The sequence below is a fragment of the Nothobranchius furzeri genome, chromosome 13 (genome assembly GCF_043380555.1).
Source record: "Nothobranchius furzeri strain GRZ-AD chromosome 13, NfurGRZ-RIMD1, whole genome shotgun sequence".
NCBI lineage: Eukaryota > Metazoa > Chordata > Actinopteri > Cyprinodontiformes > Nothobranchiidae > Nothobranchius > Nothobranchius furzeri.
In genome coordinates this window covers 43,317,003-43,341,051 of record NC_091753.1, presented here as the reverse complement: position 1 = coordinate 43,341,051, position 24,049 = coordinate 43,317,003, and the positions used below count along the sequence as shown (strand labels likewise).

The 24,049-nt window shown below is 41.2% G+C and overlaps 3 protein-coding genes across 4 annotated transcripts in view; 1 reads left to right on the top strand and 2 right to left on the bottom strand.

Annotated features, from left to right (window-relative positions):
* LOC107380222 (SR-related and CTD-associated factor 4) overlaps positions 1 to 4,216 on the bottom strand; it is a 57,389-nt gene extending 53,173 nt beyond the window's left edge. Inside the window, exons 1-7 of one of the 2 annotated variants that reach the window (XM_015951358.3) lie at positions 4,027 to 4,216; positions 3,111 to 3,194; positions 2,514 to 2,558; positions 2,245 to 2,406; positions 1,811 to 1,928; positions 1,591 to 1,724; positions 1,351 to 1,494 (exon numbers count right to left, since the gene is read on the bottom strand). In XM_015951358.3, the coding sequence (XP_015806844.1) occupies positions 1,351 to 1,494; positions 1,591 to 1,724; positions 1,811 to 1,928; positions 2,245 to 2,406; positions 2,514 to 2,558; positions 3,111 to 3,194; positions 4,027 to 4,056 (717 nt within the window). In that variant the 5' untranslated portion in view covers positions 4,057 to 4,216. The remainder of the gene's footprint in view (positions 1 to 1,350; positions 1,495 to 1,590; positions 1,725 to 1,810; positions 1,929 to 2,244; positions 2,407 to 2,513; positions 2,559 to 3,110; positions 3,195 to 4,026) is intronic. The other variant, XM_054742645.2, reaches the window with a different exon arrangement.
* A 2,672-nt stretch (positions 4,217 to 6,888) lies between these two features.
* mrap (melanocortin 2 receptor accessory protein) lies at positions 6,889 to 7,320 on the top strand. Its single transcript, XM_070543842.1, has 2 exons — positions 6,889 to 7,196; positions 7,278 to 7,320. Exons 1-2 carry the CDS (start codon positions 6,889 to 6,891, stop codon positions 7,318 to 7,320), a joined length of 351 nt encoding a protein of 116 aa, XP_070399943.1.
* Positions 7,321 to 7,496: 176 nt separating this feature from the next.
* Positions 7,497 to 24,049, bottom strand: part of urb1 (URB1 ribosome biogenesis homolog) — a 25,350-nt gene continuing 8,797 nt past the window's right edge. Inside the window, exons 11-39 of the mRNA XM_015951359.3 lie at positions 23,004 to 23,177; positions 22,790 to 22,922; positions 22,566 to 22,691; positions 22,378 to 22,490; positions 22,173 to 22,292; positions 21,058 to 21,174; positions 20,835 to 20,973; positions 20,606 to 20,764; positions 18,550 to 18,749; positions 18,256 to 18,474; positions 17,996 to 18,178; positions 17,084 to 17,918; positions 16,795 to 16,999; positions 16,540 to 16,726; positions 16,413 to 16,471; positions 16,143 to 16,330; positions 14,550 to 14,660; positions 14,406 to 14,469; positions 14,159 to 14,327; positions 13,963 to 14,065; positions 13,712 to 13,872; positions 13,508 to 13,619; positions 13,282 to 13,388; positions 12,946 to 13,089; positions 12,697 to 12,806; positions 9,548 to 9,754; positions 9,217 to 9,458; positions 8,047 to 8,592; positions 7,497 to 7,889 (exon numbers count right to left, since the gene is read on the bottom strand). Of these exons, the coding sequence (XP_015806845.1) occupies positions 7,702 to 7,889; positions 8,047 to 8,592; positions 9,217 to 9,458; positions 9,548 to 9,754; positions 12,697 to 12,806; positions 12,946 to 13,089; positions 13,282 to 13,388; positions 13,508 to 13,619; positions 13,712 to 13,872; positions 13,963 to 14,065; positions 14,159 to 14,327; positions 14,406 to 14,469; positions 14,550 to 14,660; positions 16,143 to 16,330; positions 16,413 to 16,471; positions 16,540 to 16,726; positions 16,795 to 16,999; positions 17,084 to 17,918; positions 17,996 to 18,178; positions 18,256 to 18,474; positions 18,550 to 18,749; positions 20,606 to 20,764; positions 20,835 to 20,973; positions 21,058 to 21,174; positions 22,173 to 22,292; positions 22,378 to 22,490; positions 22,566 to 22,691; positions 22,790 to 22,922; positions 23,004 to 23,177 (5,421 nt within the window). The 3' untranslated portion in view covers positions 7,497 to 7,701. The remainder of the gene's footprint in view (positions 7,890 to 8,046; positions 8,593 to 9,216; positions 9,459 to 9,547; positions 9,755 to 12,696; positions 12,807 to 12,945; positions 13,090 to 13,281; positions 13,389 to 13,507; positions 13,620 to 13,711; positions 13,873 to 13,962; positions 14,066 to 14,158; positions 14,328 to 14,405; positions 14,470 to 14,549; positions 14,661 to 16,142; positions 16,331 to 16,412; positions 16,472 to 16,539; positions 16,727 to 16,794; positions 17,000 to 17,083; positions 17,919 to 17,995; positions 18,179 to 18,255; positions 18,475 to 18,549; positions 18,750 to 20,605; positions 20,765 to 20,834; positions 20,974 to 21,057; positions 21,175 to 22,172; positions 22,293 to 22,377; positions 22,491 to 22,565; positions 22,692 to 22,789; positions 22,923 to 23,003; positions 23,178 to 24,049) is intronic.

Sequence of the window (24,049 nt, the reverse complement as noted above, 5' to 3'; positions counted from 1 at the left end):
GAAGGAACGGATAAAGCTCGAAACACGTGGATTCTTCCTGATGTAAGAGGTGAGTCTCCGCTTTGTTTTGGTTGTTTTGGCGTCGACATCATCCTAGCGTGCAACGTTCTGTGACTCTTAAAAACACAGTAAAAACGGTGAGAAACGCTGGCAGCGAAGGGCTTTATCGATCAGGAAAGGGCTGGCAGCGAATGAGTTAATGTCGAGTATTTTCCCTAAATCACTGAAGACTGCTGCCTTGCCTTGTTTCTTAAGTACACTGGTTTAAAAATGTGTTGTTATTATTATGAAAATAAAGGAAGTGGCGTTGCTCATTTTTAAAATAGTTTACATCTTCAACATGTGGCTTTGTTGAGTGATGTGCATCCCTGTCACAGGCAGGCAAGCGGCGCCATGGTCAACAGGCTCACTACTGCAGGCAACAGGTAACTGAGAATCCCAGACCTAACGTTTTGCTGTCAGTCAACAATTTCTCTTTGTTTATCAATGTATCGTTATGACTGGCTCTGTGTTTTTGTCCAAGTTGCCACCATAAACTGGGACCATTACTGGCAAACTGGGATGAAAACAAGTGAAATGCTTTGGGAAAACCTGAAGGGAAAATCCCAAAGAGAAAGTAGTTGAATGCCCAGTTTTGACACAAGTGGCTGTTGCTCTGCCTTTGCTGTCCAGTAAAAAAAAAAAAAAAAACACACCAAAAAACCAGATATTTTCTCTCCCCCAAGGTGACACGTTAGCTTTGCTAGCCAACAACTGAATGTTATGGTGTATGAATTCCCGCCTGCCAAAAATGTGATGTTACAAAGTTGTTTCCTTCCAAGGAATAAAGAATATTGATGTAGAGGAACTTGTTAACACGCAGCCAATGTATTTCCGTTTGAAAATCTCTAGCTCAGGATGATTTTAAAAAATCATGAATGTCCTTTGAAAATTATGTGATCGGGCCCTATTTCCAATGATAAATGATAAATGACCCGCACTTGTATAGCGTCTCTCAGAGTAAGGACCCCAAAGTGCTTTACACTACAGTGTATCATTCATCCATTCATACACACATTCACACACTGATGGTGATGAGCTACGATGTAGCCACAGCTGCCCTGGGATTCACTGACAGAGACGAGGCTGCCGAGCACAGGCGCCACGGCCCCTCCGACCACCACCAGCAGGCAAGATGGGTTAAGTGTCTTGCCCATGGACACAACAGCAGAATTCTCTGTCCGAAGCCGGGATCGAACCTGCAACCTTCCGATTACTGGACAACCCGCTCAACCTGTTGAGCTACTGCTGCCCTAAATGACATGATCACATGATTGGATCGGCGCATCCCAAGACATTTAGCTATATTACCTCTGCTAAAGAAGCGTTCTTAACAGTTTCAGCAGCATACAGATCGAACTGGTTCACTGGTATTGGGTTTGAAATGTTGTCTGTAGCAGCAGTGACTGTCCGTGTCTTTTCTGCCTGTTGAAAGCTTTGGAGCATCATCTGCAGCTGGTGTGTGGATAAAGCAAAAACAATTAATTGAAATACTTAAAAAATATAAATAAAAACTTCTTCTGAACTGCTGAAGAACCAGTTAACACTTACCTCTTGACAATGAGGGGATTGAAGCAGCTGTGCCACAGCTGCTAATGCATCTGAACTGGGCAGCTGAGGTACAGTAGGTGTATTAGTGGCATTATTAACAGGTGGTGCAGTTTCTGGTTGGAAGTCAACAGGAACTGTTCAGATACAAAAACATGGTACCAAAGTGTGTAATCAGCCCAAAGTAATGCTTAGGTACACTGTTACAAACACCACCCATTACCTTCCAGAGCAGGAGGAGGAGAAATTACAACATCCTCCATATCCATCAGGGGCTGAAGGATGTCCATATCAAACACACCATTCTTCTGCCACAAGTTTAGCACACGAGCAATTTTACTCTGATAAGACAAAAAAAAAACTCTTCCAATTAGATCACATTTCAGGTGGTTCTCTTCTCCAGCACACCTGATTTTAATCTATGGGTAATTAAGAAGATGAACAGGTGTGATGGAATAGGGAAACAACCACAGCTTTAAGTGCTCGTAGCCCCTCTGAAGACCCAATTTAGACACGATTATTAAGTGTTCAGTGTCTCTCCTACATAAGCTCAACCGCCTCGCAAAACGACCCCACCCACACAACTTGACCCACAGCTGGAGAAATTTCAAGGGGAAACACTGGAGTTGTTACAAAAATATAGAATAATACAAATACCTTATCGTCCTCAGGACAGTGATAGAGGTTTTGGAAAGTTTCTGTGAAGTTCTTCAAAAACCTGGGTCCAAACACGTCCTTGTCAACACCAAATTGGTGACGTGATTGCCGAACAATGGAATCAACCACATATAAACCGGGCACTTTTAACTCTGGTTTGCACTGAAAAGAACATTGACATAAAAAGGGGGAAAAAAAAGTCAATTTCTCTTTCTGTTGACAGTTAGTATCATGTTAATTACAGAGCAACAAGTCTGATAAAAACTTACCTTTTTGATGAACTTTTCGACAATCTGGACAACATGTTTGTATAGCTACAAAAACAGAACAGATATCTGATTATACCCTCCAGGCAAACGTGAACCAAAGAATATCGGGGACAACTGTGAGCTGAACTCAAGAGTCAATCGCAGCTTACATACTTACAACATAATGAGAATGTGTGTAGCAAGAAAGTAATAAGTTATAGAATAAATTTGGATTTGAATCTAAATAAAAAGTAACTCATACAGAAAGATTCATCAGAAAATTTGAACGGTTCAACAATAGGTGTGTGTGTGTGTGTGTGTTAGGTTCTGTTTTAAGCTATCAGTGTGTGTTTCAATCATTATTGCTTAGATACTGCAGATCCATACATTTGATTGCATGCATCATAGAAACAAATATATTCCCAAGAGTGTGTGTTGCGCTTTTCACATAAAAGCATGTCTCGCATGTAAAAGCTTTTCTTTTTCAATTATTTAATTTATAAATAATTCACCAATTACATATTTGGATGCAATTTGGTGTTAAGAAAACTACTTTATCCAGGAAAAAAATGGTTATTTGGCTGCTTACCATGGCAAGAAAGTATTATTTGTTTTTACCTTGATGGCTTTAATAGCAGATTTTGTTACGGACATCATCTTAGCACGAGATATGGGCGGCTTCATGTCAATCATGGAGAACAACTGGTTGAGAAAAGATTTAAAAAAAATAATTAAATCAGTTATTTTGACAATAAAAATAAACAATTTAAATAACACACTGAAATGTGCTATACATCAGCAATGCATTAACTGAACAGAAAATTCACAAACAAATACAGCTTCAAAAAGGTTTATTGCCAAGTAAAGCTCCAATATCTATACTGGACTTTTTTTTAATTAATCTCGATTACAGTACAGGATAACTGGGGTGAATAAGTTAAGTTTTCTTTTATGTAGATGTCAAGCTTCTTCCACTTCAGACAAAACTAGTGATTACAAATGCAGTTGGAAAACTACAACATCCAGCCAACAGTTATGTAAATCAGAAGATATTTTACATTATAATTGTAAACGTAAAATTAAGAACTTTTTGATTTTCTAGTAGCTGTGTGACAAAATCACATCAGTAATAGTTTCTGTTAGACTAGGTTTATCTAAAGAACTTGCCGATTTATCAAAAAGGCGACACATTAGCTAGCAAAAACATGGTTATTCATGAGATTTTCCTGTTCGAGTTTTGCGAACACTTACATATAATAGTATATCCCTTTAATACACAAAAACAAATAACGAGAACGTCAGCATAGCAGAATTTAACCGTTGTATATTAGTAAAAGGGGAACTGAACCGAAACGGCAATTGAAGACTATAATCAGGCTAATTTTCGACTGTAAATTTCCCTCGTTAAAATATATTTTACACGTTCATGTGGACAATAATCACTATCACTTAACACACTAAAAATTTACTTAGTTAGCATTAAGGTTAGCTTAGCAATTTAGCTTCAGAGCTAATGAACGCTAACGAACTTTACCTCCATATTGAACGCGTTCACTGCATCCATGGTTGCTTGTCAATAGTAAAAACAAAGTAACCAACAACTATTTTGAAACTCTAACCAAGAATGTGAAGTTGTGTAACTAAAAACATCACGAACAGTCGCTTTAAAATAGCAAAATGCGTAGGGTGAAGCGGCCTAGCGAATCCACCTCGGTGAACTTTTGTAAGAGTATGTCACGAGACAATGCTGCGTTCAAAACTATCGGAAATTTATCACATTGATTTACAGCGCGTTTAGAAAGCCTAAATGTTACACAAATAAGGTATGGTAAAAGAACTAAGTACCCAGTAAATTGTTTGTAGTAAATAATAACTTAAAAGTGATGAGAATTACTCATAAGAAAATTTAGACACTTCCAAATGTTCCCAAAATGGCCTATTTGTTTGATTTGGAAAAGCCTAACTTTTTGCTTGAATCATAACTTGTCACGTTTGTTTTAATTTTATCATTGGTTTTAATATAACATTTCTGTTTATTCTAACTGACTTGTTTTTCTAATGAGATTATCAAAATGGTACCAATACTCTAAATTTTTGTTTTGTGTAGACGTTGAACGTAGCAAATTTACTGCTGTTGACTCTTGACTGACCTCTAGTGTTCGGGAGTGAGTAGTACACAAACTCTCGGCCTCTCACGCAGCTGAAACACACGTATTATTATTACTGACTTCACATTCTCTCGCGTCACAACCACAATATATCTAAACTACACATTGCGTCAGGCTACTGTACAAAGTCCCCCTAGCTACAACGCTACGAGTCCCGTTTCTCTTTTCTACAGTCACTGGTCCAGTTTTACCTTGAATGAGAAGGGGGAATTCTGCCCTCTTGTGGTGAAAAGGTAAAACTATACTGGTTCTGTTCTGCTTAGAGAATTTATTTTCTTTGGCCAATGTTTTCAGCGATGGTTTTCAGTAATTTAGATCAGCTGAATCGGAGAACGTCCATTTCTTTGGCTATAAAGATTTAGGTTTTTATCTCCCTCTAACGGGCGAAAACTGTTACTACAGGCAGCATTCATACAGCTAAACGTATTAGCACTTCCTGTAGATTTCCTCAAAATAAAACATACCATTCAAAAATCCCTACGGATTTTCAAATCACACATGGCTGCCAACTTTAAAGAGCAAGTCACCCCCAAATCACATTTTTTTTGCTGATAAACTATATAAAGGAGTGTCTAATCGTGCTACAGACACGTGTAGTCAATAATTTGGCAGTTCAGTGCATCTTGGTTAAAATTCAAATATTCTGCCTAAAACTGTCAGTGTTGCGCCGTCGTCAGGGGAAAATTCTGCACTGTATTTGAATTTAAATCTGCCACCGCTATTGGCTAAGAGGTATGCTATGATGTCATCTGGTATATTATGATGTCATAATGCCATTGTGAGCCTGTGTGTGTGTGTATTTGTTAGCGGCTCCGCCCTCTTGGTCTGCCAAGCAACAGCATTTGTTGCATTTTTCAAACATGAAGTGGGAGTGAAGTAAGTTTCTTGTAGGGGGTGACTTGCTCTTTAAAAAAAGACTTGGAGTGAGGTTTTGTTTATTTTTAATTATTTGTGTGTGTGTGTGTGTGTGTGTGTGTGTGTGTGTGTGTGTGTGTGTGTGTGTGTGTGTGTGTGTGTGACCTCTAAGTTTGGCAAAATGACAAGTCTAGAAGAGAGAAACAAAACAATGTCATCAATGATAGATTAAAACTTGAATTTTCAGAGGCAAAACGGATTCTGTAATTTGCGCTGTAAAATAAACCCCTATGTTAATTATGACCAAAACATTTCAAAGAAATTAATCAAATGTGGACAAACAATTTATTTTCATGTATTTAAAATTTTCAATACGTTATTTGTAATTTCTGAATGTCAAACTGAAAAATATGAATCTTTTTTTTTCACAAAAAAAAAAACAATCTCCACACAATATAACAATAATAAAGACTGACTGAACCAAAAAGGAAAATGAACTTGCCATACTTCTTACAAACGGTGGAAAAAATAAGTGCACCCAACATTAGTTGCTGTAGAATTGACACAGGGCAGGTGAAAGCGTTCAGTTCTAGGACCATACCAGCCAGTAAGAGGGTCCCAGGTTTGTGGAATTTGTTGATGGAGCTGTTGAGGGTACATCTGACTTTTTTCCAGTTTATGGTGAAGTCCCTGATGCAGTGGTGATGTGATGGAGGAGTAGAATTCTTCCATTTTAACAAAAGGCAACAGATCTTGCTGTTCTAGTAAAACAACCAAAACTGCCACCAAGGGAGAAGTTGAAACATAAGCATGACTTCAAAGGACAAGGATGTGTGTGTATACATACATACATACACACACACACACACACACACACACACACACACACACACACACACATATATATATATATATATATATATATATATATATATATATATATATATATATATATATATATATATATATATATATCAGTCGAGTCCAGAAAAGTGCAGTTCTAGGAACAGCTAAGATACTGCACAGGACCCTCAAGCTCCCAGGCCTCTGATGGAGGACCAGAGCTTGGAAGGACGAGACCACCCACGGAGGGTGAAATGGGAATTTTTTAAATGTATATTGGATTTATGTAATTCAAAATAAAAAAAGGGTCTATATATTTTTTTTAATATTTGGAATAATTAAAGCTACCTAAAGCAAATAAATTCAAATAAGCACATAACAGGTTAAAAGACAGTGAACTGGTGTGACTTTTCCACTGCACATGCGTAAACTGACCTCTGCTGCAAAAAAACTGGAGACCAAATTCAAACACACACACATAAGAGAAGGCAGCAATTGTGTCTGCTAGAACCAGAAGTATTTTCCACACTATGGCTTTTATAAACAAATCCACTTCATTAAAAAACACCGAGACGATCACAACAAACATCAGCAGCGATACTTCATACGAATGGGAGTACTACTATGATTACATCGATCCAGTGGCTGTGGATGCAAGCCAGCTGAAGTACAACAAATGTAAGTTATTTACACCCTTTATCGGTTGTAATTGTCTCCCTCTTCTTGATCCTTCTCTTCCAGACTCTATTGTCATCATCCTGTGGGTAACTCTGGCTGCATTTTTGGGATTTCTCTTTCTCACCTTGAATCTGATGTCTTTAACTGGGAAGCTAACAAAGTAAGTGTGACAGGAAGTGGGCTTTCTGGCCAAGCTGCACAAAAACAAAACCCTGTTTACATTTCTATATTCTGATTAAAGGGAAAATAAGGTTAAAGGTCACCAGAGAGCATCGACAGCCTGACCAGAGGGAGAGTCTGGAGGTTTGCACTGTTCAGGCGACACTTTCCAGGTGATATAGTTACATTTTATTAATTATGTAAAGAAATGTTTAAAAATATGTTTAGTTGGGACTAAACTGTGCATTTTGTATTTTCACACAAAGACAAGTCTGTTTATTTAAAAGTCACACAGCATTTATTTTGTACATCATCAGATTTATTGTTTGTGGTCGTTGTTCATCTACCATTAAATCTGGGACAAACCAAGCGTTTAAAACAAATAAAAAGAAAACACTGATGTGGAAAACTACACTTTACAAAACAAAGTTTCTTTTTATTAACAAAATGTTTTAATATCTTTATAACTAAAATGAAAAAATGAATCAACTGTCCAGATATTCCTGTTAACCTGTCATGGCGATGATGTCGTTACAGATGGCTCTGATGGCCATTTGGCTCTTTGTTTTGGAGCCTTTTTGTCCTTTGCTCTTGATTCTGGTCACCAAAGAGACGTGAGACAGGAAGAGTTGTGCTGAAGAGGCTCCACTCCACAACTCATGGATGTACGGCGACAACAGAAACAGTCCTGCTTCTGCAAAAGAAAGCAAACGACCACTGCTGATTAGAAACACGTCCTTTTGTGTAACTTAGTGTCGACCCGTGCTACTTTTTGTTTTCATTTCAAGTTAGCATGCATAATAAAAGCAATATTGGATGCATTCACACCAAATGGACTTTTTTTTTCCTACCACGTTTAGACTGGTCGTGCTCAGGCAGGCAGGCGGAGATCACCCCCTGGTGAAACTCTGGAAGGTTTTCTTGTGTCTCCAGCAGGCTGATCATAATGTTGGTAAAAAGCTGTATGGTTTCTACTCCAGTAGACACGCTGGAGAGATGCCGAGCTTCGAAGCTGCGATGAAACAGCTGAAGGAGATCTGCTTTCAAGCCAAAATCCTGCATCACAACCTTCAGGATTCTCCTGGGTTTCACCACAACCTTCTCCAACCAGAGCAGCAGCTCTTTTGTTCTGTTTGCATCATACGTGACCTCCACCAGCCACCTCAGGGACCACTTGGTGAGCAGATGCGCCGTGTCGTTGGCCAGCTGAACCGATTGGGGTTCTGAGGGCTGAAACGCGGGTTCCCAGTGAAGAAAGATCCTGCTGAGGGGAAGTTTACAGTCTGTCAGGAGATTCTCCTCTTCTTCCAGAGTCTTGGTGTCCTCCAGATGGTTCACCCTTCGTGTGCCGCTTTGGGAGACGAAGCCTTTACCTCGCACCTTGTTCTTTCCAATTCCTATGGATGATAAAAACGGGTTTTTTTTATTAATCAGAAATTCAGCTAGCACAGTCACAATTACAAGAGGTTTAAAAAAAATCTCTAGTTTACAGTCAGGAAATAAAAACTGTAATGTTGCGCCAAATGAAACAATTATTCTGATATTTGAAGTCATCTCCAAACAGTGGAAAACTCCAACTTCACTGTTAGGAATGATTGTACGTTTTTTTGGGGTATTTTCCAGCTTCTAGCATTGTGTGTGTGTGTGCGTGCGTGCGTGCGCGTGTGTGTGTTTGTGTCTGCTCTCTCTTCTCGATCCCCAGTGAGTCGTGGTGGATGGCTGCTTATACTGAGCCGGGATTCTCTGGAGGTTTCTTCCTGTTAAAAGGGAGTTTTCCTCCCCACTGTCACTTTATGCTTGCTTAGTATGAGGATTGCTGTATAGTCACTGACACTAGTCAGCGACTTGATGCAATTTGCTGGGTTCCTTATATAGGAAAGATTATTTCTGATTGGCTTAATGAACTGACCTGAATTGGAATGTTTATTATGTGAAGTGCCTTGAGACGACTCTTGTCGTTATTTGGCGCTATATAAATAAACTTGAATTGAATTGAATTAGATTTAACAAAAGGGACTCACCCATCAACTCTCTGAATTTGTACTGTTCTGACAAGGCCTGTATTTGGGCCAGGAGGGCCGAGTTGCAGGATAAGGAGGCCCAGCAGAGGAGCAGAGCAAGCGCTTCGGTGCAAGAGAGAGGCTGTGGAAGGAGCGTGAGTCGGTCAGATTGTTTGTTTACACTGAGGGCTGTCCCACGATGCACCAGTACAGAGCAAAGAGTCTGCACAAACAAGCTGAACTGAGCGGCCTTCACACCCAACCTGCAAGGACGAGACCAAACAAACACTGGCACCCTTGACCCTAATGATGGTATTTGTCTTGTGCGACGTTGATGGACGTCCAACTTTACCTGAGGTGTCTGCAGATGGCCATCGCCACACACAGAAACTCACTGATGAGTGGAAGTGGGAGACATTTGACTAAGCCCTGAGGTTTCTCGTGGGTGGAGGAGGAGGCATCGTCTTTAACAAGCTTCTCCTCCTTCCGCCCAAGGTTGGTAAACCACAGCACATGGAGCAGATCAATCATGGCGGATAGCAGCTGCTGGTTTAGATTCCTGAGAGAAAATAAGTAGATTAAATATAACTACATGTGGCAAATGCTATTAACAAGATTATTGCTGTAATAGATCATTTAAAAGTGTTCTAGAACAAGTTTTATTTCAGCCAACCAACCCTGGAAGGTGACCAGAATGCTTTACAGAGGATAAGACAGAAATATATAAGAGACAAAAGCCAAATTAAACAGCAGTAAACTATTACTTAAACCGTAAGACCTAAGAGCCGTACAAAAAACTGGTAATAAAAAACGCACACGTCATTAGAAAATCGCACAAATGACAGGACAACAGTTGGGAAAAATGTTATAAAATAACTACAGGTATAAAGCTTGTTGGAAAAGATGTGATTGGAGTTTACTTTTGAACAGAATCTGGCCAGGCGTTGTTTCCAGAGCTTAGGTGCAGCCACTCCACAACTGGAGGTCAATAAAGATGTAGCTGTGGCATCAGAATTTGGACTGCATGGCAAATATGTTTGTATGTCGTCAGCAGGGCTGAACGATCTATTGTTTTGTTGTATGACTATATATTATATAAAATATATATTATTCTATAGTATGAATAATGTGTTGAACCTTGATTTGCAGAAAATCATGAACTGAACTCAAATTGTAATTTCTCCTGGAAAAAACTCATTTTAATCCTTTCCTGAAGTCGTTCAGCCCTAGTCATCAGCAAAATAACGGACGCTTCTTCTTAAGTAACACCCTCCTGCATCTAACCAAACAAACATTCCGGCCCCCGAGGCCCAGACTTGAATAGCCCTGCTCTAAATGGTTGGATGTACAGCGAGAAGAGCAGAGGACTTGGAACGGACCCCTGGGTATCACCATCACTGGGAAGGTCCTACCTGACAAATAGGAAACAAGCCGTTTTAAGACTGTACCACCCAAACCAACAAGTTCTTCAAGGCATCAGAGAAGGTTCTTATGATCGACCATATCAAAAGCCACTGAGAGGTCTATCATGACTACTGGAAGCCCATCATCAACAGCCCAAGCGATGTCATTGTGACACTTCAGGAGAGCCGATTCTGATCCAAAACAGTTTCTAAAACAGGGAAGTTTTCTGAAAAGTGTTTATCCCGATTTAAAAACATTTTTTCTAAGACTTCGGATTAAAAGGGAAGATGTGAAAGCAGAGGGATCCACGTGAGCCTCATTTGAGCCACCAACATTTAAAACTTACAGATGCTGAAGAGGCTTTGGACCAGTGTTGTGCAAGTTACTGAAAAAAGTAACTAGTTACAGTTACCTTATTCAAAAAGTAACTAATTTACTATTTTGATTACTTCAACCAAAAGTAATGCATACTGTTAAATGTAACTAGTTACTTAAAAAACATTCTTAAAAATGCACCCATTAATGTCCTTATAATAACATTTTTGTAGAAAATATAATAAACTCAAAACTCAAACACAGTAATTTCCCAACACTATTATATTTAAGTCAGACCAGCAAATGATTGATTAATTGCATGCGGGGTACATTTTGTGTAGCTTGAGTGAAACACAAGCTGCCTCTATATTTCTCCAGGTCCATGCCCAGAACGTCTGGGCGGCATTAGCAGCTGGTAACGAATCAATGCTCTCTTGGCTAACTGTAACCGAGTTACCTTATTTAAGTAGGTGCTGGTAAAAGTGTTACAGTGGCGCGTTACTAAAAGTGTGTTACTACCCAACACTGGTTGTGACGTGCAGATTTAAGGGGGTGCGTCTGAACCTATGTCGCGTCAAACTAACTTTTCTCAGACTGACATAAGCTAGTAATGGTAGTAGCTCTGGCTAGCATTAGCAGTAGCTCTGGCTAGCATTAGCAGGTGCTATGACTAGTGTTAGCGGTAGCGCTGGCTAGTGTTAGCATTAGCTCTGGCAACCATTGTTCTGCAGCTAACATTACCGTGACTAAAGTTTAGTTACGGCTGAGGCTGAAGTGGGTTGGGACGTGCTAATATAAGGGAGTGTGTCTAAAGCCGGGCGTACACTGTGCGACTTTTTCACTCGCAGCGTTCAGCTTCAGCTCAAACTGCACGACTTCCTCGCAGAGCAGATCTCACGAGTCATGTGCTCACACTGCACGACCCAGTTCTCGCATGCGACCTGACTGCTCACACTGTACGTCTGGTAGCAACACGTCGGCCCTAAAAATATGCTAAAAATAGCAGTTTTTACTCAACACGTCAGACTTTTTTGTCTTGTTTTGCCTGTTGTCCTTCGGGAGTGCTGCAGGAGGACACACTGGGATTTATGGGGGTTGGATGAGGAAAACGAAATAAAGAAAGTAAATCTGTGTTTAGTGATCAGTTTAATTTGACATGAACACGACAAACACGCTTTCTTGACAGTCTTTGTGAGTAAAAAAACGTGTAGAAACCAAAATGAACAGCGTGTGTTATTAGGGAAATAGCGAGCGAGCGGCGTTGATGCATGATTGCGCATGCGCCGTGAGCGGTTCTGATACTTTTTGGGTCGCAGCTGCTCGCTGCGCCGCTTCAACAGTGCGATACCCTCACGAGGGACGAGCGAAATATTAAACACGCCAGAAGTCCGTGCGAGCTCACGATTACCGATCGGCAGCTGGTCACGTGGTGTTAATCGCCTCTCGTAACCCCCTGTACACTACACGACCGCTCGGCGCAAAACTCGCCCCGATGTCGTGGATTCTCGCACGAGTGGAAAATCGGCTCAAAAAAGTGAAAAAGTCGCACAGTGTACGCCCGGCTTAAGCTGATGATGTGTTAAACCAGCTTTTTTCAGAACCAAGTGTTTCTCCGTGGCCATTACAACACCACTACTTTACACAGGAAAGCAGGTCAGAGACAGCACAGACGTTCGGTACATTAGACACACCAAGTTGCCTTTATTCAACAACAAGGTAAATGTGGTTTTGAATTCTAGGACACCTTTAAATAACTTAACAGCCACAAATCAAAGCATTTACCTTTTCTCAACCAGCTGTATTATCCAGCTAAGGAGCCCGCAGCTCTTTGGGAGGTCGTAAGCTGCTTTAGTCACACGGGCAGCCTTACACAACACCCTAATGATCTGCATCTGCGTGAAGATTAGTGTATGCAACATTACACATTTTCCTCCTTAAGAGCATTTTACTCAGATCAGGTTCTTGGTCCTCCTTGTCCACCAGAGCAGATGGGACTGGAGACACAACAGTTGTGTTGACAGCAGCGTGTACCTGATAGCGTTCACTACACAGCGGGCTGCTGCTGAAGCTTAAAAGGACCTGAAAGATACCCTGTTGGTTGCACAGATCATAGCAGTGTCCATCCATCAACCCCTCCTCGAGCACGCTCAGGATCCACTCTCGTTCCATCTTGTGCTACAAAAACAAAGTAAGCTTTACTTCCACCGGTGACGGTCCTTCACAGGAGCAGATAAGAGTCTGATAAGAACCTAAGCTGTACAAACAAACAAGTGAAGGCCAGATGTTGCTTAATCATGAACTCCCACCTTCCATTATAACAAGTTTATCACCACAGAAGGTTTTCAGAGCCTTCCTTTCACACGTTACCTCCAATTCAAAGCCATAAAATAGCTTGGTGAATCCTGGGACTTTTCGCATATCCAGACTCTGATGGGACAGCAGGAATCGGTTTAGCACCACATACATGTGGTCCTCTGGGGGGAAAAAAGGACAATAAAACAGACAAAAAAAAAGGATTTCAGTGATGTGTTCAGGTTGTTTTTAACATATGGTTCGGTAATTACTGACAGTCTCTGTGTTCAGGGTTACACACCTGGTTTCAGCATCTGCTGAGCCACTTTGGTGACGTAAGAGGTCAAGATGAACGGAAGTCTTTGATTCTGCTTTCGAATTCCATTCTTGACAAGATCCATTAAATACAGTAGCTAATTTGGAAAAAATAAATAAATAAAAAAGACTCAGTGTTTCAATCCACAAAATATGATCAAAGTGACATATTCCATCCCAGACACAGCACCGGTCTCTTCTCTCTGAACCGAGCCGCCTCCAGATGCTGGTAGAAGCAGTGAAGCACGTGGTACGCCGCCGCTCTCAAGTTTGAGTCGTAGCTACTCAGAGACACCACCGTGACGCTGAGTGCTTGGCTGGAAACGAACTTCACGCAGTCAACAACACACTCTGTCGGAGAAAAGAAGAATGCCAAATAAAGAAGCGACGGTAACCTAAACCTGTTTTTCTGTAAGGCAGCGAGCAGTTAAGAAGTTTAACCTGGTCGCAAGATGGCGCTGAAGAGAGGCAAGAGAAAACACGGATCATACAAACTCCCAAGGTCGTCCACTGCGTCATTTCTGTACAGCATCTCTGCGTTGTCCTAAATGAGAGCCAATTATAATCCTACAATGCTCAAATACCTTGTACATAAAAATGCAAAGCTTTAAACAAATAAGCAATCTAAAATTTAAACCTGGGGGAGGATCCTGCGTCGTTGAGGAAACTTTAAAACAGTCTGCTGCATCGTGTCGGATTTCAGCAGCGCCAGCACATCGTCTGAACTCGGCTGCTTCCACAGAGAAGCTCCCAAGCTTTTCCGGGTCTTGTGATGCTCAACAGCTGCAGGACCCCAAAAGAACGACCTGCAGAAAAAATTATTCAGTATCAAAAACTGTGTGAAAAGCTCTCTCCGGGCCAACAGTCAAAAGAAAAATACTTACTGAAATTTCAGCAGGCTGACCTGGTTTGCTTCATACTCCCGCAGGAGTAGCAACAGTTTCTGATCTACAAAGACAACAAAATGTTGTGTATAGCAAAAGAGCAAATACAAACACTTTTATCATGACTAAAGGGGTCTGTGTTACCTGAGGGAGAAAGAGTTGCTCCATATGCTGCCAGAAGTACGACAAAATGGTTGACGCTACAAACTGTCGGACACTTTTTTACCAGGCAAAGAAGAAGGGACACCAATGCTCCTGAAATGACCAAAAATGTGTTAGCAGTAGCTCTGGCTAGCGTTAGCAGTGGCTGGAGATGGCACTAGCAGTAGGCTTTCTGAACCACCTCTAGACGGTTCAGGGAGGTTCTGCTCAGACACGTGAAAAGAGAGTTACAGCAGTCTAAGCGTGAGGAGATGAAGGTGTGGATAACTGTCTCAAGTTCAGAGCGGGACAGAATGGGACTCAGCTTAGCAATGTTTCTCAGATAATAATAATAATTAATAATAATTAATAATACATTTTATTTGTAGTGCCTTTCAGGACTCTCAAGGTCGCTTTACAGAAATTGCATAATACAGATAAAACAGTCCTCAGCAAGTTAAAATTACAAATCAATCAATCAATTAAACAAATACAAGTTAAAAGTGAAAACCAGTAAGTGCTAAAATACTAGACTAAAGGTCAAAAATAAAAATATAAACAAATACATCAAGTAATCAGTCGATATAACGTTATCATAAAGATATACATTACCCATTAAAATCTACATAGTATAGCTGAATTACATACACAATCAACTAAAATCAAATTAGGCATTCAGAAAGGCCTTTCTGAACAAACGAGTCTTCAGTAATGATTTGAACTGAGTGATAGACCTGGCCAAACGGATGTCTAAGGGGATGCTATTCCATAACCGCGGAGCCTGTGAGCCGAAAGACCTAAGGCCCATCGAGGATAGACGGACTTGAGGTATAGCAAGTAATGGAATGAAGGAAGATGGAAGAAGGAAGAGGTCACACCAAGATTCCTGACAGAGGATTTGGTGTGAGAAGAAAGGTGACCAAACGAGACTCTGACTTTGGGAACCAGCTTGTCTGGGGCACAGAAAGCTCCCAGCCATCCAGGTTTTAATACAGGTGTGTAACAGCTGCAGCTTAGACATCTCATGGGGATTAATGAGATGTTCAGTTGGAGGTCCTCCGCATAAAGATGGTAGGAGATTCCTTTAAAGAAGCTCAGGATGAGCTGAAGACGAAGCATATAGAGGAGGGAGAGTAGAGGCCCCAGCACAGAACCTTGTGGGACACCATGGGTGAGGGAGGTGGTGGAGGACCGAAACTTGGGAGACGGCCACAGAGAAAGAATGCTCAGACAGATAAGAGAAGAACCACTCCAGAGCAGTTTCCTCTAGTAGCTAGAGATAGCATTAGCAGTAGGGCTGGTCAATGTTAGCAGTAGCTAGATCTAGCATTAGCAGAAGCTCAGTCTAGTGTTAGCAGCAGCTACTGATGGCATTAGCAGCAGGGCTTGCAAGCGATAGCAGTAACTACACATAGCATTAGCAGGTGCTATGACTATTGCTAGCGGTAGCTCTGGCTAGTGTTAGCATTAGCCCAGGCAACCATTGTTTAGCTGTTAAAATTATTGCAACTAAAGTTTATATATTGCAGAAGCGGAGGTGGCTTGAGAAGTGCTAATGTAATCCGCAAAACTTTATTTTCTTTTTATAAATTCTACCTTTGGCCTGACTCCTGCCGGGCTCTTCACTGGATTCCAGCATTGTGGGCAGGAACTGAGAATGGCTGCTGGTCATCATATGAAGAGTTGATAACGGTATCAGATCTTTTTGGTCTTTCGGGTTTTCATACATCAGATCCAACAGGCCACCGAGAGTCTCCAGGAAATGACTATCGTTGTAGCGATACCTGGTGCATCAAATATGTTTACAGCAATTTTTATACAACAGTATTAACAAAACAGAAGATAACATTTGTACAGAAATCCAACCTCAATCCATTTGTAACAAAACTGTTCCAATCAGACGCCGTGACGTCTTCTGCTGATGTCTGTGTGTGAGACATGAGTTACACAACGCAAAAACAAATAAATGCATGCACGAGGAGAGTAAACCCACCAGAAGGCGATGAAGTCTTTTTAAGACGCTCTCCTCCTGGTCTGATGGGGCAGTGGCCTGATCTTTTGAGTGGCAATACGAAGCAATCAGACACTTCAGGGCTGCAGCAGCGACCGACATTCTCCATTTTCCTTGTTCTTCTGGGCAATCTGCAAGCTTCTCCATAATAACATCCACTAGCTGCCATCTGACAAGAGCAGAAACTTTGATCATTTATGAACATGAAACTTCTCACTTTATTACTGTAAATCTCACCTCACAAAACTGTCTGCTGTCTTCAAAGCGTCCGGAAGGTTGTCGATCAAATCCCTGATGTCGTTCACGTCTGCAGAAAGTCTGATCAGACTCGAAAGTGTTTCTGCCGACTGGCTTCCAGAGTCCTCCGTCAGGCTTCCCAAAATATTCAGAGACAGTCTGGTGAGCAGCGCTTCCTTCAAGGCTTTCAAAACTTCCCTTTGCACTAAAGTAAAACAGAAGTCAAACCGTATTTGCATGAACAAAGAAAAAAGATATGACACAGCCAATCATTCTAGCTTGAACACACCATCTTTGGGTCTGGCTGGGTCCTCTCTACTCGCCACCTGTAAGTACGAGTTGATCAGCGGAAGGAAGGCTTCTGTCTTAGACATGTTCTCCATGTTTGGTGGTTCCAGGCTCCAGACTTCAAAGCAGAGGCGATGAGAGGAGCTGTTCTGCAGGAGCAGAGCGCTGATAGCCAGGGTGTCTGGGCCAGGCTGCTGAAGATAGCGCAGCAGGACATCTGTGTGGATCAGCTTGGCACTTCCTGGTTCACTGGACAGAGTCCGGAGCAGAAAAGCTTCTAGTTCAGGGCTAGAGCAGGACACAAGAAGGGTGCCTAGGCCGTGGAGGTGTGCCTGTGTCAGAAACGGGTCATGGTCGGGAGAGGAAGTAGATTCACGCGTTGTGAGGATTTGTAAAGCTGCACGACCGTAAACGCTGAGCTCAGACTGCTTCCCTTCACGGTGGGGATGGATGAGGCTGTCATGAGGGAGAAGCAGCAACCTGGAAACCACTTCCCTCAGACTGCTAGCATCCATGTAGCTGTGCAGACACAAGAGTGCCTGAAAGGTTCTGGATTGAGTCTTCGGAGACTGAGAGCCCTTTTCATTCAGCTCCTTCAGAGCAGCTATCTCTAAAGCGCTCAGGTAGCTGCCAAGAAGCTCCTGATGACTCAGAGCGTGAAGAGTGGGAGCACACATCTTCAGGAGAGTCAGAATATTGTCAGTCATGTGGGCACATAGGTGCTTTAGAGCGACAGGTTTCAGGGAATGAGATGGGAATGTGGCTCGCTCCAGAGCCAGAAACCACTGCTCCAGACACGGATGCTTAAAGATGGAGCCAAGGGCTGAAATAAGGACCTAAACATGGAAAACAAGAATCACTTAAGACACTAAATAAATAAAAAATAACTCAAATTATTAACTTTTTAGCAAACCTGCTCCTTATTGGCTTCGATTGTTGACGACTGACTGATTTCCACAAAAAGATCTGATTCTTGGGATTTCTCTGGAGCAGCCTCGGAGTCCGGGGTCTCCTCAGAGCTCTGTAGTCTTGTCACTACATCTCGAAGAATTTCCATCAAAGTCCTGAGAAGAGCTCCTCTAATGTCTTTGGAGAACTGCAAGGATAATGAAACAACACTTTGAGTATTTCCTCTGCAATATTTACAGAATATTCAGGTTTCATTGTTCTTACCGAGCCAAAGTTTTCCACTGTTGACTTGATGTAAAGTAAAATCTGCTTGATCACAACTGGAAACTCCATCAGTGACATGGAAGATAGAGACGTTTCTATATTTTGCTTGAAGGTGTCCTCCAGAAAAGTGCCGGGTCCCTGGATGTATGCGGCTTTCAGTAGAGAGGAGCAGGAGGTGGAGGCTGGTGGTTCACTTGACAGGCGCTCACAAGACTTGAACTACATCAGAAAGATAAAGAAAACATTCAACGACAACAGAAATGACAAATAAACCGATCGCTCGGTAAGACGGACCAGTTCTTCGTGGCACTGTTGAGGTAGCCATCTGGAGTAATACTGATGAAGATGTAAGACGGATGGATGAAAAGATGCTGGAGGTTCGGAGGACGTGAGCTTTTTATCGTAGTGCAGCAGAGTGAGACAGAGAGGGAGCGGGTCTCTTTGACAGTGGAGCACATCTGAGATCACAGCAGACAGGTACTCGCACACCACCCCTAAGAGAGGAAAATCACACACCGTTACTAACAGGGTCCGAAATTAAATTTTTTACTCACCGGCCAAGTTGGCCGGTAGATGATGAAAATCTACCGGCCAAGCATATTTTTTACCGGCCAAAATTCTAAATGATTTAGATCTACCTAAAGCATGTAATTCTATATTATGTTGATTCCAAACAGAGTGACAAAATAATTAAAACATCAATTAATAAGAAAAACAACTCTTTTGTCATTTTTACTATTTATTTATTTATTTATTTTTAGAGATGTTTTATGAACTGTTTCATTGAAATCTAGTCAGACTCCTTGTTTTCTCTGTCCACGAAGTCTGGCCTCCTGCTTCTGACACCGTCTTTGTGCCAAAGCATTACAGCCTCATTTGGGTCATAGTCCTTGATCTCTGGAGAACACAGCTGCACCATGAGAATATCTGAATGTGTGACAGGGCTAGGGTTGTCACGGTAACCGGTGTAGCGGTAAACCCCGGTAAAAAAGTTGACAATAATAATTAATAACAGTCTTGTTTAAAAAATATATATATTATCTCGGTGGATTACCGTGGTTGCGGTGTAGGCGCGGTGACCCTTACCAGCCACCGTATCATCTGCTGAAGTAGCCGGCGGCACATGCACACTTTGTTGTTTACGACCAAAACTTTCTTTAAGCTAAAGCTGAAATAATGGCCAGAGGAGACTGCAGCACTCGGGACATTTATTATCCCTCAAAGAAGACAAAGTCGGAAGTATGGGCATTTTTCGGATATTTGAAGAATGCAGAGGGACAGTTGATAGAAGACAGCTATCCTGTTTGCAGCACGAGCAGAAAAAGTGTCTGTGAAAGGCAGCAACGCTACGTGGCCATCATAATGCAGCCATTGTCTCACGACTCCGCCATCTTCAGTTCGCCACTTTTCACAAAATCTTCTGGTTGCCACTGGTCCTGGTGGTTTTTCTTCCAGTTTGACGAGTTTTCTTTTGGAAGGCTGGCTGACTCCAGTTAAAAACCGCCACATTTCACTGCTAGTTTTAACACGAAGCTAACTGCTAACTTGATAAACTGATTGAATGGGATAGGTGGAAATGACGTTGGATGCGACGCTCACGTTTCGCGTACGTTGCATGCAGGCGGGAGGAGTATCAGACATCCATGGAAGATGACTGATAAACATAACTAATTTGGTGCAAACATTTACTCGCCAGGTGGCAGGTAGAGCTCAAAAATTTACTCGCCAAATGGAGCAATTTGCTCGCATTTGGCGAGTGTTAATTTCGGACCCTGGTTTACTAATAAAACAATCCATTTCAGAGCTTAAAGGTGGAATAGGAGACGTTCTTCATGTTGTTCAAGTAAGCGACTTTTTGGAAATACAAAATGGCGCCATGTTGCCACAAAGTAGCGCCGGCATCAGGGAGACTTTGGTCATTCAGGTGGTCAGCCTGTGGTGCCATCATGTGTTTTTCATAAAAGATAGTGGTATTCAGGGGTGTGGTCTCCGCGCTGTCACGGACATCCTTTTAGCTAGAACGTAACGTGTCAACCCCGCTCGAAGTCACACTCCTCAGGCTTTTTATCGGGAGCCACTCCAACCGGTGGCTGTCCCCATGAACTGTCAAGGCTGGGGCTCCGTGGACATGCGATCATGACACCACCATCTGTTTTCGCTAAGGCGTGATCTCCATTCAGAAATCTGATGTTGCGGTAAAATTATTATCAAGCTTAGCGGCAAGAATGTGCCAACATTTCTGCCTCACCATGCTGCACTCAAAAGACACTGTGGAGGCAGTATTACTCACACAGTGTGTCTTTTTAAATAAGTAAAAAAATTCAAAGGACGGATCAGATTCCTGCTTTACCTTTGTCTGTTGGGAGTTTGTTCCGAGCTTCCAGAGCAGCCGGCACCACCGCGCTGAAGGGAAAAGTTTGCACAATGAGGTCTTCACTCAGAGAAGGCCCAAACTCCTCCATCTCACCGTCACTACCCTCCATGATGACATCAAGCATGTCCAAAACATCTGAGAGATATTCACATGCAGGTCAGAAACAAAGCTTCGCAGACATTTTTATGGATTGCCGAAAACTCACCATCAATGTGTGAAACTGGAACGCTGACTGCATCCCTGTCCTGGCTACTCAGGTTAGCTTGCAGATTTCCTGCCTCCTGGACAAAGCTGGCTACTTTATCTGTGTATTCATATGAATTGCTTACCAATCTGGCAAACACCTGGAGGGGGAAACGAAATATTTAACATTAATGTTAGCTCACAAGATTCTGACGTGAATAATCAAACCTAGACATCCGACTCACCCTCTCTAAGAACTGGATAACCGTCTCTTGTTGGTTTGGTTTTAGTTTGACCAGCTGATCAAGCCAGAGCTCAAGTTCATTCAAGGTGTATTCAAATACCCCGGTGTCCTTAAGAACCTGAAAATGATCAAAAAATACGAAACATCAGTCATTTTCCTCCTAAAAGATTTATTGAACCACTTTAACAAAACCTGTACCATCAATTTTTGTGCATTTCTGTTTCTTTTGGGCCCCCTTGTTTTTTCTTTTTCTTTTTTAATCTAACTTTTTTATTACCCTTTTTTAGAGTAGGAGTCACCGCTCGTCTGGGAAAGTTGCTGGATCGAAAAGTGGAATAAAGAAAATAAGAATCCACACACTTCAATCTGCGATGTAGGAGTTTATTGGTCAAACTCCTACATCGCAGATTGAAGTGTGCAGATTCTTATTTTGTTTATTACCTTTTTGTACCTCTAACTTTAGTTTCAGAAATACATATTTTACTATTTAAATAATCAGGGGGAAAAATGCTAAACTTTTTTATTTGACTAAATAGTTAATGAAAATGAATATTCTAAAATGTTTATTATATTATTAAGACATAAATATATTTTTAATTATTAAAAATATTTGAAATGATTGTATAAAACAGTTTAGTTTATTTTGAATGTTTATCCTGAAAAGAAAACATTATTTTAAATATTTACTATTTGGTAAATATAATTACATATTTTAAAATTATTAGATTTTACTAAAAAAATTGTAAAACAAAAAAATTAATTTTTAATAAATTACTTAAGATGTTCATTCTGAAGAAAAAGCAAAAATTATTTAAAATGTTTATTTTAATTAATTATAAAAAAATATATATATATATTTAAAAGAAAATAATTAATTTAAATAGATTAATATTTATATGTATTTTTAAATTACGTATTGTAATTCTAATTAATCAGTTTTTATAATATTTTTTACGTTCTACTTATGAATAATCATTAAATTACCATTTTAAATAAAGCCTTTACAATGTTTAATCAAACAAACTGGGGGAAGAAGCACACTGAAAACCCAAATTTACAGGACTTGACTGGGCTGTGTGTACCGCAGAAGAGCAGAAAAGACTAAATATTCTTCACCTTGAGAACCAGCCTCCGTGTGGAGGACCTGAGGTGGCTGCTGCTGCTGCTCACAAGCATCTTGAGAAGCAGGTAAAGTACTGACTTCTCTCCAGAGGATGACTCTGTGCCTGAAACATCCTGTTAAGAGTCCAAAACACAGAAGACGTTAAGAACACTGCTAACTGCAAGTTCAAAGCCATAGTTGTGATGTAAACCTGCTCACCTGTATGCGGAACCAGGAAAATTTGCTTGCTGGAAAATTCAAAGCCAATTGCAGTATCTGATACTGCAAGACCGGGGGAGTTTCTTCCCTCATTCCTTTTTCGGACACGATTCCTGAAGAAATTTGAAATGATTACGCTTCTTTAAATGATCGACCACGCAGCAGCTATCAGATCTAGTGAAGAACACCTTTCAGGAGTTTGCTGAAGTCAAACTTGCACTGCATCACCAGGTGTGGCACCACCTTCTGGTAAAGACACAAGACCTGAAGAATCATCGCCTTCAGCAGAATGACCTCAGCCGAATCTGCTGTGTCTGTTTAAGCAGTAAAGTACAAGAGCTAGTCAGTTAATGAATAATCCACCTCAAACGATAGAAATAACTGAAAAACGATATGCAAATGTCAGTATTACCAGGAAGGTCATTTTTATCCTCCATATTTTCAACAGTTTCCTCATTTTTGGACTTATTCTCCCCAACACCGGCCTTTTCCTTTTTGCTAAGCAACTGCCATGTTGAAATGATGCCAGTCATGTCAGGCAAAATCTAGGAAAGAGGAACACATTTTTTAAAAAGGAGAGTAAACTATGAGGATTTGAACATATCAAAACCCTTAACTCGACATACCTTGCCCAGCGTCTCCCTGTACTGCTGCACCAACTCCTCCATCATCTCAACAGTGTACACGTCTGACTTGTTCCACAGCGACTTGTCAAACAGATACTCCATATTCCCACTGGCTTTTTTCAAAAGGAAACTCATCAAGGACACAGTTGTAAGCTTCGCTGAGGAGTTGGGGAGCTGTCAATCAAAACAAAGAATATTCCACGTCCTGGTTCTTTTCCAGTGTCAAACATTCATAATATGAAGGCAAAGCAGGAATCTGGAGCTTCCCCCTTTCAGGAATTATGTAGGATTTTTTAAATAATGTGCTGTGATGTAATGCAGGTAAAATTTTAATACATCCTTTTTTTCTTGCTAGGCCTGCCCCGTCCCTTAGAAAGCCATTCAGTTTGAATTGAGCACCACTCAGCATTAGCCAATAGCGTTAGACATTTGTTTATGTGCAGATGTCAGACACAGAGCGTGTTTGACGAAGTACCTAGACGACATTTCTTATGGACAAGTAAGACTTTAAAAGGTGTGTTTTCACTATCGAAACATCAGGGTAATTTTACTGGAGCTTCCTGACATGCGTGTGTCTCCTTTTCAGCAGGCCGGTTGAACGGCCATTTTTCAGGAACTCCTCATCAGGGGTAGGTACTCGGAAAGGCCGGGTGGAGTTGCTGAGCTGTAACTCAGTAAGAAAGCAGGCCTCGTCCAAAACAACTTGTATCAATAAGATTAGAAGAGTTGCTTGTGAAGCAGAATGGAAGAACAAGCAAACAAGCATCATTCTCGCTGCTTTTAAGTCGCCGTTACTAAACTCCCAACACCCAGAAAATGCGGCGGAAACCTCCCCACAATGATGTAATTCACTGGTCTTTGCGGTCTCACAGAGTGCTGTGAAAAACAGCACTTCTTCTGATCATTGAATGCCACATTTTACGTCACACAGCAGCTCTCTCAGCTATGGATCCCTATGGATTAAATTGCCGTCCTTTGACTGAATAAAAACTTAATATTACTGTGGACACTTTTTGGCACTGATCGGTGACATCACTCGTTGCAAA